Source organism: Gobio gobio (genome assembly GCF_949357685.1).
Source record: "Gobio gobio genome assembly, chromosome: 2".
NCBI classification, from domain to species: Eukaryota; Metazoa; Chordata; class Actinopteri; order Cypriniformes; family Gobionidae; genus Gobio; species Gobio gobio.
Window position 1 is genome coordinate 11,094,065 of NC_137098.1, and position 16,854 is coordinate 11,110,918.

Here is a 16,854-nt window from a genome sequence, read left to right on the forward strand (position 1 = left end):
TCAGCTGTTTTACTTATGTTTTTTTTATCCAGTCCCCATTTTAAAAACTATCGGTCGATTAATCGGTTATCGACAAGTGCGGTCCAACCTAGTTATTGGTATCGGTAAAATCTACTATCGGTCAACCTCTACTTCTAATCCAGCAATGTTTTGGTGCTACTTAAGAACCACTTTTCCTGGTTCGGAGCTGGTGCTTTGGGTGTGGAAAGACACCCAAACTGCCTTGGTGGAAAAGTTGTATTAAAGGAGTAGAAATAAAAATTTCCTGATAAAATAAACGTCATCCAAGATGTTCATGTCTTTCTTTCTTCAGTCAAAAAGACATTTAGGTTTTTGAGGGAAACATTCCAGGATCTTTCTCCATATATACCCCTTTTCCACCAAGGCAGTTCTGGTGCTAGTTCGGAGCCAGAGCCTAGTTTCAAATCGGTTCTTTGTGTTTCCACACCCAAAGCACCAGCTCCGAACCAGGAAAAGTGGTTCTTAAGTAGCACCAAAACATTGCTGGGCTAGAAGCAAGAACCGATTATGTCAGGCGCTGGGGGCAGGGTCAACAAGACGAACACAAACTTGAGATCCGCCATTTTTGAATAAGCAGCTAATGGAGCTAACAGCTGCTGCTCGTTTGTAATCTCCGTCTATAGAAATTACGGGGAACTGCATGAATGCGTTGGATTCGCTGTGTTTTCGTTGTGTTTTGATGCCGATGTAGGATCGTAAAGCCATGTGAATCAATAGGAACGCAACGTTTGCATTGTTGATGGAAGGCTTGTTCGCAGCGGTGCTGTGCAGACCGATCGCCATATGACAACGAGTCCAGCGAGAGCATATGACTCCTTATGCTTTTGATTCACTCATGCGTTTTTATAATATCATACGTGGATCGGCCGATGCATCTCGAACAAGAAGCCTGGTGTGTTTGTCTTTTCTGCTGCCTCGCTAGCGTTGCTGAGAAAGATGAGATGTATACAGTGGCGTAAGACCTGGCTCTGTTGTGGCTCTCAGCATGTGGAAAAGCAAACGGTTCTTAGAAGGCTCCTCAGTCGAACCAACTATGAACTAGCACTGGCTCTGAACTAGCACCCGGTTCATTCTGGTGGAAAAGGGGTAATAGTGGACTTCAATGGGGTACAACGGGTGAAGGTCCAAATTGCAGTTTCAATGCAACTTCAAAGGGCTCGACACAATCCCTGCCGAGGAATAAGGGTCTTAATTTAGCGAAACAATCTGTCATTTTCTTAAAAAAAATATAAAAATGTATATACTTTTTAACCACAAATGTTTGTTTTGCGCTGCTCTGCGATACGATACGCATTACATCATCACATTGGAAAGGTCACACGAGACGTGGGCCGAAGTACCGTGGTAGGGCGGAAAAACTTGTTTTCTTCTCCAACTTCAAAATCGCCCAACACCGTTGTTTTACCTTTTCTTGTGAAGGGTGTTTGATACACTTGATCGGTACTTTCGCCTACGTCACGTGTGACCCTTCCAACGTGATCACATAATACATGCCGCATAGCAAGACAAACATTTGTGTTTTTTTTTTTTTTACTGACAGTTTTGCTAGATAAGACCCTTATTCCTCGGCTGGGATCGCGTCGAGCCCTTTGAAGCTGCATTGAAACTGAAATTTGGACCTTCAACCCGTTGTACATTAGCCTGACGTCGTCATACTCAATTCTAGTCAGAATATGAGTCTGATACTGCTCCATTGAGCTGTGATTATGAGGTGTGTTTCACCCGAACCAGGAAAGAAAATGCAAGAAAGTCAAGAAAAGCGACGAGAATAGTTTTTGTGCGCAAAAAAAACTAAATAACGACTTGTATAGTGATGACCGATTTCAAAACACAGCATCATGAAGCTTCAAAGCATTATGAATCAGCGAGTCGAATCATGATTCGGATCGTGTGTCAAATCGCCAAACTGCTGAAATACGTGACTTTGGCGATTCAAACCGCTGAATCGACTCACTGATTCATAACGCTTCGAAGCTTCATGATGCTGTGTTTTGAAATCGGTCATCACTATACAAGTCGTTATTTAGGTTTTTTTGCACACAAAAACTATTCTCGTCGTTTCATAAAGTTATTGTAGAACCACTGTAGGGAGATGGACTTTGTAACAACGTCTTTATTACCTTTTAAGGGTCTTGAGAGTGTAAAGTGCATTGTGCCAATGGAGGCCTTTCTGAGCCATTGGGTTTCAACTAAAATATCTTCATTTGGGTGAACTAACCCTTTAAAATATTGGTGTCTGGAGCATCGTGAGGATGGATTCTTGAGTGTACACCGAGTTTTAAAAGCTTAGCTTAAAGGTGTGCTATAATAGTGCTCATAAACAGCTATTCTCACTTGAAATGGAGAAGGGTATACGCGGAAACAGCATTATCGGAAGGTCGATGTCACAACTTAACAAGCTTATAAGCTTTGGGATGCATCTCATCCCACACTATGCTACAGACGTGTGATTTGATACCTCAAATCAGGTGTTAATTTTATAAGAGATCAAACTCAATTTTTGCCTGATGGTAAAAATAGATATTTGAAGAAGGGATTGGAGTCATATCTAGGGTCTTGGGAACCATGTCAACCTCCCAGAACACTAGCCTGTTGCACTGGCACTCATTAATCACATTTTCATCAGAAAGCATTCAAATCTGGTTTTATTGGTTGCTGTTCATGTTACTCAGTAAAGCAGCTTCGCAGAAGGTGTTTGGTAGATGGCAGCAATGGAGTAATGGGATGCATGCAGGGTGGGAAGCAGCTCCGTGTGGGCGTATGGAGTGCTTCTGGAGGAGATGATTCTCACATTAGAGGCACGGACTCGCCGCGCTGGAGATGCAGGCTGTTTCCTCTGGGACTGCAGTGTATGTTGTGGGTTCAGCGTGTAACGTGGGGGTTGGTGAGCGTGAGGTGGTGTGTGCTTGTTTGTAATGTGTTAATAATGCAGCATCAACTATTGTTCTGTTCACAGAACACCACTGCATCTCTGGACCTAGTTGCCCTTGTTGTTCTTTTCTTTGAAATGCAATGTGAGAATCATGCAGATTCAGGATTTTTGATGGGTTGAAAACACTGCGCCAGGATTCATTTTGGTAAACGCTTTCTATGAAGCCTGTATTTCTAGAGAATACTCCAGTTGCAGGGCACTCTAAGAAGAACGAGGTTGGGTTGCTATTCAACTGTCCATCCTATTAAAAACGGCTAAGATATAAGATAATTGTAAAAAAAAAAAAAAAAAAAAAAAAAGGATTGTATTTCACCAGATTTTATAGTGTAAACATATTCAAGCTCAAATGAGAATTGTTTCGAGGGGGATGCAGAGTTTGCGAGAAAAAAAAACTGAATATTCGAATCCCAAAATTGAAAATCGAATACCAACCCACCAAACAAATATTCAAATATTCTGGTCCAGCCCTAGAAGGGACCCAAGATTAATAATGATAATAATAATAATAATTTGTTACGTTTATATAGCGCTTTTCTAGGCACTCAAAGCGCTTTAGTTAGAAGGGGGGAATCTCCTCAACCACCACCAATGTACAGCATCCACCTGGATGATGCGACGGCAGCCATATTGCGCAAGAACGCCCACCACACACCAGCTGATTGGTGGAGAGGAGACAGATTGATGAAGCATATATATATATGGGGATGATTAGGAGGCCATGATGAACAGGGGCTAGGGATGCTCCGATCAGGATTTTTGTAGCCGATACCAAGTACCGATTTCTTGTCATGGTGATCGGCCGATACCGATCCCGATTCCAATGCTTCACTGATTTGTAAGCTCTCTGATCACTGTTAACCTTTTTTCAGATAAAAAAACTAGCCTATAGATGTTGCCTTTATTATATTTTTGTCACATTTTTATGGTAATTATGTAACTTAATGTAACTATTGTTTTAACAGGGTACTAAATAATCACAAAAATTATTCATTATACAGTGAACATTTTAATATGCCTTTAAAATGGGGTTTCTGCATAACACTATGCATATCATAATACTTAATAGGGCTGTATTTTCTACGTTTTTCTATTTGGATAAAAAAAAAAATCTGTATTTATTTTAATAATAATTTTATTTCATATCCTGCCCAATGATGTCCTAAAAACAATGTTGATATTGAAGGCTATAAACAAATATAGTGAATGTAATGTAGGCATGTATTAATAATTTTGTTTTTAATTCACTGAACTAAAAAGGAAAATAAAAACAAAAGCATAATTAGCCATAAAATCAAATTACTATTTGATTACCCAATTATAATAGTCACTTTCATAAAAGTATACATTCTTGTAGGTTTAAAATTCCACATATGGCACATTTATTGTCCAACAACAAATATTTTAGAAATATGTATACTTTAGTCAGAATTATTGCGTTCCTATTCTATTGCGCTCCGTCTGTTTGGCGCGCGTGCAGGCGGCGGCGCTCGCGGAAGTTTGAATTTTAGCGGAGATTCACATGCAGAAGGCTCATCATCTCCTGACAGCAAAATGGACATATTTGCATGACTTTCTAACATTTACAGATGGAGAATATCCCTGTGAAATGTAAGTTATGCACTGAGGAAAGCGCCGCATTTAAAACGCATTAAACACATCAGGTATTTATCAGTCTGTCAGCACAAGTATCTCTCAGAGCATCTGACAGGGCAAGCTGCTTTAAACTATACGTTTTAACTATATCTTACCAGTTATTTTGAAGCCCTTAATATAAAGCATGTGTCATGTTTAGGACAAATTGTATCATGCACTTTCAGCTCATTCTGCGTACTCCGCTATTTTTCAGATACGTTCGTATCAAACTACTGTATATCGATACAAACTACTTCCGGACGGCGTTCGCCCATCCCTTAGGACCGACTGACCTGTGTTCAACTGCTGTTCACAAGGAACCCTTCAAAGCTCTCGTTCAAATTGCGATCGGTTCGTGAGATCCGCCAAGTTTAGTGAGTACCGATCGAGTCATAAAATATGATTATCGGCCGATGCCGATCGATCGGAGCATCCCTAACAGGGGCCAATGGACAAATTTGCCCAGAATGCCGGGGTTACACCCCTACTCTTTATCGAAGGACATCCTGGGATTTTTAATGACCACAGTGAGTCAGGACCTCGGTTTAACGTCTCATCCGAAGAATACTATAGACACTTGCTGGGTGCTGGGATCTTTCAACACCCTAGCAACCACCCTAAAACACACAAAATACCTTAGCAACTACATAGCAATGTCCTGGCAAAGCAGTGTTTTGTACAGGCAAGCACCACTCAAAAACTAGTTTTATATATTGCGGCATTCTTAGTGACTGTGTTGTTTCACTCACAGGGCCTTTTCACACGACTGGGTTGTCCGGCCCTCAGCACACTTTTGAGATGGATGCTAGAGATGACTTCATTGAAGACGGCGAATGCCATAGCAACAACTCACAGGAACCTGAAGAGCAAGACAGCACAAGTGGTGAGATGCACGGTTTCAAAGGCAACTCACGACTGCGTCCTTTGAATTTATTTATATATTTGCTTACCGCTCATAAAATATTAAAAAACCAGGAAGACAACTGTGATTGTTCTGTACTGAGACTTAAAAAAAGGAAAAGCATGCTGACCTGTGATGGAGCTATCGATAATAATTACGAACTCATTTTTTTCCTATGTTGCCAGATGACGGTGATAGTGATTTTGATAAGGATGACTCCTCAAATGCCTCTGCTGATTACAGCATGATGAGTAATAAGAGCAGCCAAGGCCTCATACTACAGGATGACGTCAAGGAGGTGAGTGAGGTGTGGTTAATGTAAGAAGTAGATTGTTGTGGTTATCTTGCATTCTTCTTTTATCACATGATGTGCATGACCAGCTTTATCATAGACAACTCACTTTATTCACTGTAAAGTGCCTCGCAAAATTATTCAGCCTTTACCAGTCTAATTATAATGATGTTTTAATGACATTTAATTGGGGGGTGTTAATTTGAAATCTTTGTTGGGTACGAGGCTAAAGAAAAATGTGCTTTTCATTACTCCCATACTGTAAGATTGTTGAAAAATATATATGTTTGAATTGAACATTGATGGAGGAACACATTTTGTGTGAAAATAAATCAAAAGTGGTTTATTTTGTTTAAAAATCTTAAATGTATGAGGTGGCACACAGGGTAAAAGGCTTACCAGCATGGGGCAAAAGGCAAAAATTATTAATAGAAATACTTTAGCTAAAATAATGTTTTTAATAGGGCAATAGATTAAAATTTTTAACCGCAATTAATCGCACACTTGAAATTAATCATACGGCATTTATCTTATTAAACACATTCATTTTGTCATAATTTGCTATATCCAAAGTAAACAATCAGATTGATGGGTGATTCTCACAAAACTGTATTTTCTGCAAGCTTCAAGGATCATTGGAGACTCCAAAATGACACCAAATATAAGGAGTCCATTTATACTAGGGGTGTAACGGTACACAAAACTGACGGTTTTGAAGTCACGGTTCGGTACAACAGTTTTACCAAATTGCTTTTTATTTATTTTTATTTAACAGTGGTTTACTGAAAAAAAAGTGTCTGTCCTTAAATTAATTAAATTATAACTAGACGTTTATTGAAGATAATGCTGTAAACTATATAGGAAGCCCTTACTTGCACATTAATATTAAAGGTTAACAACAGAGCCCAAACTATTAGCCTAAATTCAGTTGCTATTTATTTTTAGGTATAATAATCAACACTCAAATAACATAGTACGCAAACATGTAAACTTCCCATACGGCAGTTTTTGCAATAACTTCTAAATCTAATTATAAAATAGTTTTTTTCTTAAATTCATTGTTGAAATATAATCATTTATACACAGTGTGTGTCATTTTCATGACAGGTGTATTTAAACATACATAAAATAATTAAGTCATCATTAACAGGTTCAGTAGAATATAATGAATATATAGGCTAATATAGTGCATTTAGTGAAAGAGTTAATTTCTCTAGTGAACTAACAGCTGTGGACACTGAATGACTTCTGAGGTAAATGTGATGCTACGTGACATTGTTTACAAGCTGTTTTATTGAGGTCTTTCCGCCGTTCAAACACTGATTGAACGATTACACGACGTATGATACGTGACAGTAAGTTGTAATGTATCCTCAACATACCTTCAGATGTTCATTCATGTTTATTTTTTAGGAAGAGATGACCGATCGTGTTCGGCTGCGCGATGATCAGTCACGCCACATTAAAGAGCGTCAAAACAGCATTTATTGTTTGAATTTCGTGATAAAATGGACTGAATACAATATGTTCGTGTGGGAACTCGGATTGAAGTGTGTTCCGCGCTTAAAACAAGCTGACTGTTAACTGTTAAAGATTGCATTCGTAAACGTTTGGGTACACGCGTGCACCAAACCAAAAGCTCTGTACCGAAACGGTTCGGTACAAATACGTGTACCGTTACACCCCTAATATATAAATATATATATAAAAGATTTGTGCCATCTAGTGGTTTAGAAGAAAATCAAATCAAATGGGCCTTTTACCCCGGTGCACCTTTAGCCCCGTTGTACTCTTGAATTTTTTTTATTTTTTATTTGTAGCAGATTTCCACACTGAATTCAATAAATCTAATGAAAAGGTACAGTATAGACCTTATGTGCCAGAGCAACAAACGTGCAACGATCTTTTGAATATTGTCTTTGAACTTCCGTCTTAGAGGTAGCTCTGTATATTTCTATGGCATCACTGTCAGAGAGTAATTAGCTGGTGAAGTGGATTTACTTATTGTAGATCGCAAGAATTGTAATGTTTGAAGCGGATGTCATAAAATGTCAGTAGACCTAGAAGATTTTAAAACGAGCAGTTCGTTCATAAATCTGTAAAATCTTACCATAATGCTGTGGAAATACAAAAAAACGGAAGATGGAACAACCAGCACAGTGCTGAAAAGGGGCGGGGCTACTGAAGGTATATGGAGGGTATGCATGTGCGGTTACGCCCACTGAGTGGCAAAAAGACTGAGAGGCAGCATTGGTTTTCAGCATGAATGATGCAAAAAACACACAAAACTCGTCTATAACGGGAAAGAGCTTTGATATTAACTGTACACATATATTTGACTAGAAATCTGAGGTACATTTTTACAGACTGACAAAAGATAAGAAAAGATACAGAAAAGATTAGCAAATGGATCGCTGCAATTCACAGAAACAACTGAACTCCAGACAGTGAAACGTGGATTTGCAGTTATCATTTTGTCTCAATATGTTGAATTTTGGGGTAAAATCATACTGTATTGTATTGTTTGTTATATAAAATATTGTTTTGTCATATAATGCATTGACAACTCATCAATTAAATATTTACCATCTTATATTCTGCATAATTGGGTGTTTTTAATAAACAATGACAAACTATACAAGTTTTAGAGCTGGACGATATGACGATATATTTGACAATATATTTAAAAGTGATCACCCAGATTTAGACCTACCTACTTATATTGTATTTATATAACGAGTTCACAAGCAAATTTGCTTCATGTTTTTCCCCGGCGTCGAATTCAGGCACATAAAAATGTCAGGAAACACGATTCCTGACTGCATGTCAATATCCATGGATCACTGGATCTTTGGTAAGTTGTAAGGAAAACTTATATAGAGTTCAACCTTTAGTTTAAATAGTTTGTTTTAGTTGTGTTTTCGCAGTTTCCTCTTAAATCCAGTCATGCATCAGGCTCTTTTGCCACTCAGTCTGGCTGAGGGGACATGTTCCGGCGAGAAAGTGACATCAATGCATACCCTCTATATGAATGTCATTTTCGAATTCTTCGCCATCACATCTTTAAGGGTTGATAGATATTTTTATAGGGTGACTCATTCCAACTGTCATTTAAAATGGTTTGCTATGAGTCACAAAGGCTTATGGATTCATTTGTCTGCCACCAGTCATCTGCGGCTACAGTCATGATCAGTTTAGTCACTTCATTTGTGTTCAGTCATACTGTATAAAAACTACATTTCAAACTGTAAGTCTTGTTACTCTAAACTTTTAACTGTTTGTTGGTCATTATGTCTGTTAGGAGAGCGAGGAGGGGATAGACCATGGGGGCAATTTTGTTTGTCCTCTTTGTTCCCTGGAGTTCAGTAGCCCAGATCAGCTCATCGCACATGTCTACCAGGTGAGGACTACTTAAGCCTCTAGTATCTTTTAGACTCTGTTAACACCTAGTATTAAAATCCATCCATCACTCAAACTGCATTTGGAGCTTGTCAATTACATGACGATTGTCGGTCTAAAGGCTGAAATATACTAAACAACTTAAAATATTTGTAAATGATTACAGACAAAGATCCTACACTAAATGACTGAAGATCATATACTACTAGAAATTGTTCTGAACACAACAAACTCACACAGGAGATGCTTGACAAATTAAAACAAATGGAGTTCTAAAATTGACTCAACATATCAATATCCTCTGACTGGATGCAATCGGAATCTAAAAAAAACTGTGCCCATCTGTGAAATCTGTCAACCATGACTGTGAAATTTGCAGACTGGCTCTGACTTTCTGCAACTAGCGCCAGCTCCTCCAGACTGCAAATCGGAGCAGAAATCGGTGCAAAAGTTGCAAAATGTATTCTAGCCTAAACTGCAACTTCAAACTTTCTTCCATGAGGAGAAATTTTGAATAAGTACTGATAACTCTTTTCAAACCATTTACGATGAATGATAAGTTCATGGTACTTTTGTCCCTTTTTGAAGCTTGAAAACTCTTGTCCCCATTGTAAATGCTTGAACAATTACCAGTACACTATTTAAAATTGTCCTGAAGATAGAATGTCATATGAGTTTGGAACAACATGAGGTTGAGTGAATATGAATTTTCATTTTTGGACTGTTTCTTTAAGTCTCTTCAGTTGAGAAGAATTTATGCATGAAATCTCGTGTCTTATTTTCTGTGACCAGCACACAGCTGTGGGTGGAAGTAAGAGTTATGTCTGTCCTGTTTGTGGACGAGCTCTCAGTTCTCCAGGCTCTCTTGGCCGCCATCTTCTCATCCATTCAGAGGACCGTCTGTCCAACTGTGCAGTGTGTGGGGCTCGCTTCACAGACACCAACAACTTCAACAGGTCAGCTCAAAACATGATTTTATCAGGATGCTTCATTGTTTTCAAAGAAACTTATCTTAACGGTTTCCTCTTCTGAAATTGTAGGGGAAAGTTGAAGGAATTCCTTGACACAAGCAGTATAGAGATCAACAGTGAGGGCGAGGCCTGTGCCATGTCCAACTCTCTACCCAGAAGCCCTATGACCAGCCCCAGCACAAATCCTGGTCCTGTATTAACCTCATTGCCAGACGGCCTTCTCCCTTCAGCACCTCCTCTTCCCTCACTGTCTGGCAGCCTCAGTCCTTCCAGCACAGGCCTCCCGCCTCTTCCAGACCTCATGAACCCTATGCCTGTGTACCCGGCTGGAGTTTTGTTGGTGTGCAACAGCTGCGTAGCCTATCAGGAGCTTGTGGATGCCCAGTCGCCGTCCATGAGGAAATGGGCAATGCGTAGGAAGAGCGAACCTGTTGAGGTGCGGATGCAGCGGCTGGAACGTGAGCGAACAGCCAAGAAGACCAAGAGGGCATGTGAAACACCAGAGGAGCGGGAGATGCGTCGCTTACGAGACCGTGAGGCAAAGCGGATGCAAAGGATGCAGGAGACGGATGAACAGCGATCACGTCGTCTACAGCGTGACCGGGAGGCTATGCGACTCAAACGGGCCAACGAGACGCCCGAGAAGAGGCAGGCACGGCTAATCCGTGAGAGGGAGGCCAAGAGGCTAAAGCGGCGCTTGGAGAAGATAGACCCATCGCTGAGAAACCAGATTGAGCATGACCCTGCTGCAATGGCTGCGCTCACTGCTGACATGAATCTATTCCAGTTTTCCTTCCCCATGTCCGTCCCCTCCATGGACAATGGACTGTTTATGAAGCTTCCCTAACAAGCACAGCTCCAAACACCTCTCAGTCTGGCATTTGAGAAGAACTATCTTGACTATAACTGTGATGAGAATGTTATGCTCTTGCAGTTTCTAGGAGGCGCTCACCCTGACAGTGATTTGCAGTGATGTAGGTACCAGATGTCGTTCATTTTCAATGAGAGATTTGATGCAACAATTGCTTCTAGACCATGAGTTGCAATGCAACAATGTTGAGCAGAGTTCAACTTTATGCAGACAGGCAGCAACACATGTGGCGACTACCGGTGGGAGTGTAGACAGGGGTGCTCACATGATCTGCTGCTTGAAACAGTTGGATACTGCAGTAAAGAAGTGGTTCTACTGGACAGACAAGGCAGGCATTTGCCTCTAACCCCCAAGGGCGGCGGATTAGTCAACAACAAGAAGAAATAACCCTCCTTAAAACCAGTGCTCGGCAATGTTTAGTAGACTATGATAACATTTTTGAGAACCCGCCTCATTCCTTTAGCTATGACCTCTGTGAAACATTGAAATAAGTGCAAGATGAGGCAGATGATGTTCCCATCTGTTAGTTGAAGGAGGAACAAAGGGGCCCGGGGCACTGGAGTCCTTTACAAATCACCACCAGTCAAGGAGAACGCCCACTAGCAGGCAACAGAATGGCGACTTGCTGACCTCCTCGTATGTAATTTAATTGCTGTCCGTGTGAACGACCCTTTGTGGATTTATGTAACAAATTTATTTACAAAATTAACTGAACTTGTATAAAAATTCCAACATTCACAGAAGGGGGAAACAAGGCAAACAGGTTTCCCAGTCTGTAAGCATGTTTTAGGAGATTTGTTTACTTCATTTTCAATGCTCAGACTTCTTTCAGAGCAGTGAGGCCTTTCCATAAGGAGGTTCTCTGTTTGCACACGGACCTACAGTGACAGGAGTGAGACGTGTAGCCACACTCCACACTCAGCCTACGGTTCAGATTTGCCAGTCTAAAGGGTTGGAGTTTACCTGCAACTATCGCTCATTTCCCAGGACCCTAGATTGGGTCACTTCTAGCTCATATTCACAGAACCAACTACCTCACCATGGGCTCTTTGCATGGCCTAGTCACACCTGTGGCCTTGACCAGGACCACAGGGGCCATGCAGGACCACACACTGACTCAACGTTCCTTATGCCAACACCTACTATAGTCTAGTGGAGTCCAACCTTGCTTCTGGAGGTCCACCTTCCTGCAGTTACAGGAGCTCACCTGAACCACCTAATCAAGGCATAAAGGGTTACTTGAAACCTCCAAGCAGGTGTTGGAGCAGATTAAAAATGGGCTGAATCCGAAATCGCCCCCTAAACCCTCAATCACGATCCCCTCCGTTAGTCCACTAATACAGTTGTAAATGAAAACAAGTGAGCGAATTCGGACAGCTGTTGAGTGTACATCAGATCGTATACTCTTATTGCGGTGCAATGGGGGATAGAATGAGTGCACTCAATAACGTCCACCACTACAAATGTCTGTCCCCTCAAATAATGCCCTATTTGAGGGTATAGGGGGCGATTTCGGATCAGCCATGAACTCTCCATGAAGGTGGAGCTCCTGGAGTAGGATTGGACACACCTGCTATCATCATTGCCCTACATGTTTGCTGAAACGACAACACTTTATTTAAATGCTGTTTGAATGCCACTGATCCAAATGGTGAAATGTATGTGGGCTTGTGGTCTCCTGGTCTTTCCTTGCACAGTTTTGTGTCCACAAGACCATATGGTGTCCTATTTATCAAGATTTACAAGGATGCCACCTTTGGCGCCAATATGCCCCTCGATGCACCCTTTAGTTGAGCCTGGACTATTTGAATGTGGACTCCAAGGGCTGAGGGTGCCATTAGGGACAAACTTCATTGGAGATGATGTCCTTTTCAAAAGAGGAAGGCCATCTCTGTGGATGTACTGTTAATTACTGAAAGTATCTGCTTCGAAGCACATTCAGACACACTTCTCTGACCTCCCAAAGGCTTTATACCTTATCACAATGCTACACGGGTTGTTTTTTTTCTAGGAACTCAGGGATGGTGTGGATCATCTGCATCCTCATGACCTGAGAACATAGAGGAGCAGGAGAACTCCTCTTCCTAATTCTTCATTATCATCATCACTTTTTCAAATAAGATACTACCTTATACTCACCTTTACTGGTCACATTGGCCTTTTTTCTCTTATTCAGACTGCAAACTCCTCACCTGAGCCAAAATGTCGATAAGGATATTACGCAACTCCATTACATCTCAGCTAACCAACCAGTCTCTGCCCTCTGCTGCTGTCACTGTACTGTATAATGTGTATGTTACCTATTTAAACTAGTGCGGTCCCGCGCTGGACCTGGGAATGCTTGTTGTTATTGGTGAGGCACTTAGTGTGTGCTCGATCTCTGTGGCAACACAAGTAGTGTACATTTTCAAAAAAAAAAAAAAATGTTGCCTTTGTCACTGGAAAGTTGTGCTTTGGTTTGATATTTAATGATTTTGTGTGCTATGTGCAATGATGTAACGGTTTAGCGAATGCATGTACAATGAAACAATCGGGACGAACACTTCCAGAGAGAAATCCCTCCTATATGAAGCAGCGATATTGCTGCATATGTATGCTAAATGGAAATAACAAGGTAAATACACATTAGAAAATGTTTCACACTAATTTAAAGGTGAAGTGTGTAATTTCTGTGCCACCGTCAGATTGCAAAAATAATACTTGCATCCAAAACACTGCCCCCATCCATTGCTCAAGTCAAAGGGGTACGCCCACCCCAAATTCAAACCGATCCAGAGGTTGACACGTTGGTACTCCCAACAAACCAGAGCCAGTGTTTACAGCAGTGTTTCTCAAACGTTTTCAAGTGGTTGACCACTTCAAGAGTGAAAGGAAAAGAGGGGACCACCAAATCTCTTCTTAGGCCCTGGTCACACAAACATGGGTATTTTCAAAACCGCAGCTTTTTCTACGCGATTTGGCTGTTCGGCCACATGCAAGCGCAGTATCCGGTTACTGAAACCGGACTTTTTTTGAAAACTCTGGCCAGGGTGAAGATTTTTAGAAACTCCGGTTACAGCGTTGTCGTGTAGAAGGTGAAACCGGAGATTTCGGCTTGTTAAGTCAAAGTGTGCGCCGTTCTCTCCTTTGTTTGACGTCAGATTGTGCGCCGTTATCTCTTTTGTTTACACAAGTCGAGTCTATGCAATGGCGGACATAGCTTTTAATAACTCTGCTAACAGCGCTTATCACATGTATACAGATACATGCGCAGTTATCTCATTGTATTGCACAATAGATGCAATAATGCAACATAGTAAGGCAAGTGTGTGAAGCTATTACAGGCCACTTGGGCCCTGCCCCTGTGTATATGAAGTGAAGTGACCCATACTTGGAATTTGTGCTCTGCATTTACATTTACATTTATGCATTTGGCAGATGCTTTTATCCAAAGCGACTTACATTGCATTCAAGGTACACATTTTACATTTTGTCAGTTCTTGCTTTCCCTGGGAATCGAACCCATGACCTTGGCATCGCTAGTGCCATGCTCTATTGTTTAAGCTACAGGAAAACCCATCCAAGAGCACACACACAGTAGTGAACACACACACCCAGAGCAGTGGGCAGCCATATTGCTGCGGCGCCCGGGGAGCAGTTGGGGGTTCGGTGCCCTGCTCAAGGGTCTCACCTCAGTCGTGGTATTGAGGGTAAAGGAGAGGGCTGGTTATTCACTCCCCCCACCGACAATTCCTGCAACCTTTGGGTTACAAGTCCGACTCTCTAACCATTAGGCCATGACTGCCCCCCAAATGACAGTTACCTGTCACTGAGTCCAAAGTAAAGGAACTTGTAGAAGGGTTTCACTGAGCCCATGGCGTCCCTCAGCGCCGTGGATGGGACCCATGTGGAAATCTGGTAGCCAATCGTAGCGTGGTTTTTCTGTTTTCATGTGGACAGAGATTTTTTTTAAACCGTGCTTGTGTGGACGCAATTGTTTTTTAAAACGGAGGAGAAACTCTGGTTATAAAAAATACCTGTGTACGTGTGGACAAGGCCTTATTCAAAGTCCTTTTCACTGATTCTGTTTTGAGCCACAGTTGTATAAATTTGCCAGAAGGCTGTTGTTATTATTTGATGGAAATTAACATGACTGCTGCTTTAAGCTAATAAACCTAAATGAGCTAAGAAATTGGACCAAACACTTACATACACTGACATATATACGGTAAAGGGTTAGTTAACCCAAAAATGCATTATTTACTCTCCCGCATCTGTCCCAAACCCATAAGACCTTCGTTCATCATCGGAACACAAATGAAGATCTTATTGATGAAATCCGAGAGCTTTCTGACATCAACGCCATTACCACTTTCAAGGCCCAGCGTCAGAGACTGACACGGAATAAAATGAATTGTTGAAGGCGTTTTTTCATAACATTACGGTTGAACCACCGTAGTGACTTGGGACTATTTTAATAATGTCTTTACTACCTTTCTGGGCTTTGAAAGTGGTATTGGCGTCGCTGTCTATTGGGGGGATTTAATCAAAAATATCTTAATTTGTGTTCTGAAGATGAACGAAGGTCTTACGGCTTTGGAACGACATGAGGTTGAGTAATTATTGACAGAAATTTCATTTTTAGGAGAACTAACCCTTTAATCATAGAAGACAGACAACAAACACAATCTTAAAATTGCTGTTAATTCATTGTCTTAAGTTACTTATTTGATTAATGCAATGCTGGTGCTTTTTATGAATTATAATTATTTATTCAAGTCTTTTTTTATTGACTAAACTCAACGCAACCACAGTTTGAGAACCACTCTGCACATCAAATTGGGAGAACATTACACACATCACCTTGAAGCTCGACTTCTCAGTGTTTCATATTGGCGGAAGAGTCAGTTGTGTTAAAACGGAGTTTAAAACACTTTACATCTGTTAAGTACCTCTTGAAAACAGGGTAGACTGTGTGTGTATGATATGTATGTCTTATATTTCATTCCAATACTTATTACAATTTATTTATTACTACAGTGAATGATGCACATTTCAGTGTTTTAAATTCACAATGTTGTCATTACCATCTTTAGAGATACCTCTATTGTTCAAAGCGAAGCAGCTGAGCTTTTCCGGTCCCACGTTTATGCTGTTGTGAAGTATCAATGATGGGCTCCTTAAAGAAAAGAAAAAGGATTTAACGTACATGTGATGAAGCATCACTATGCAATTGAGAGCTGTACTCAAGAAACTTTGTATTACTACTATGCAGTTGATATGAAAGTAAATGGACTCAAACGCTCCAGATCACAAACCTCAGGCAACTCTTGACAGTCAAGCCATTCGTCCTCAAGTCCGTAATCCTCAACCACGAGATCCATCCATAGTTTTGTTTTCATTTAATCGAGTTGATGTATGCACATTCAGGAAGAAGAACGATGCAATTTTTATGAGAAATTCCCTGAAATTCATTGTAAAGCACTGAGTTATTTCATACAGTAGCATCAAAGTTGTGGAAACCCATCCCAATGAGAAAACCTAAAGATTCTCTGTAGTCTAGAATGAGATGTTGACAGGATGCATTGTCTATTTTGAAGATAAAATATAAAAGAGTATTTTCAAACAATATTAGTCTGCATTATATTTTAGTGGTATGCATTGCCATGTGACGTTATGTATTAAAGGACCATTTTCTTTGACACATGTGTGCATATAAGTCAGTAAACCCCTGGCAATGGAACTTGCATGTTATAAACTACATGTTCTTAATGCATTTATTCAAGCTTTTCATTAAGAATTGGAGTCCAATGATTACTTGCCTTTTTGTCATTCTATCTCGATATTTTCATGATA

General features: G+C 40.6%; 1 protein-coding gene across 1 annotated transcript; it reads left to right on the forward strand.

The window, feature by feature from the left end:
* Positions 1-2,740: 2,740 nt before the first annotated feature.
* On the forward strand, positions 2,741-13,422 carry znf821 (zinc finger protein 821; the record flags this gene model as incomplete). The annotated part of the gene is made up of 6 exons (XM_079838809.1): positions 2,741-2,870; positions 5,337-5,468; positions 5,672-5,784; positions 9,080-9,178; positions 9,970-10,133; positions 10,218-13,422. 6 exons carry the CDS (start codon positions 2,741-2,743, stop codon positions 10,993-10,995), a joined length of 1,416 nt encoding a protein of 471 aa, XP_079694935.1. The 3' UTR covers positions 10,996-13,422.
* Between the last annotated feature and the right edge of the window lie 3,432 nt (positions 13,423-16,854).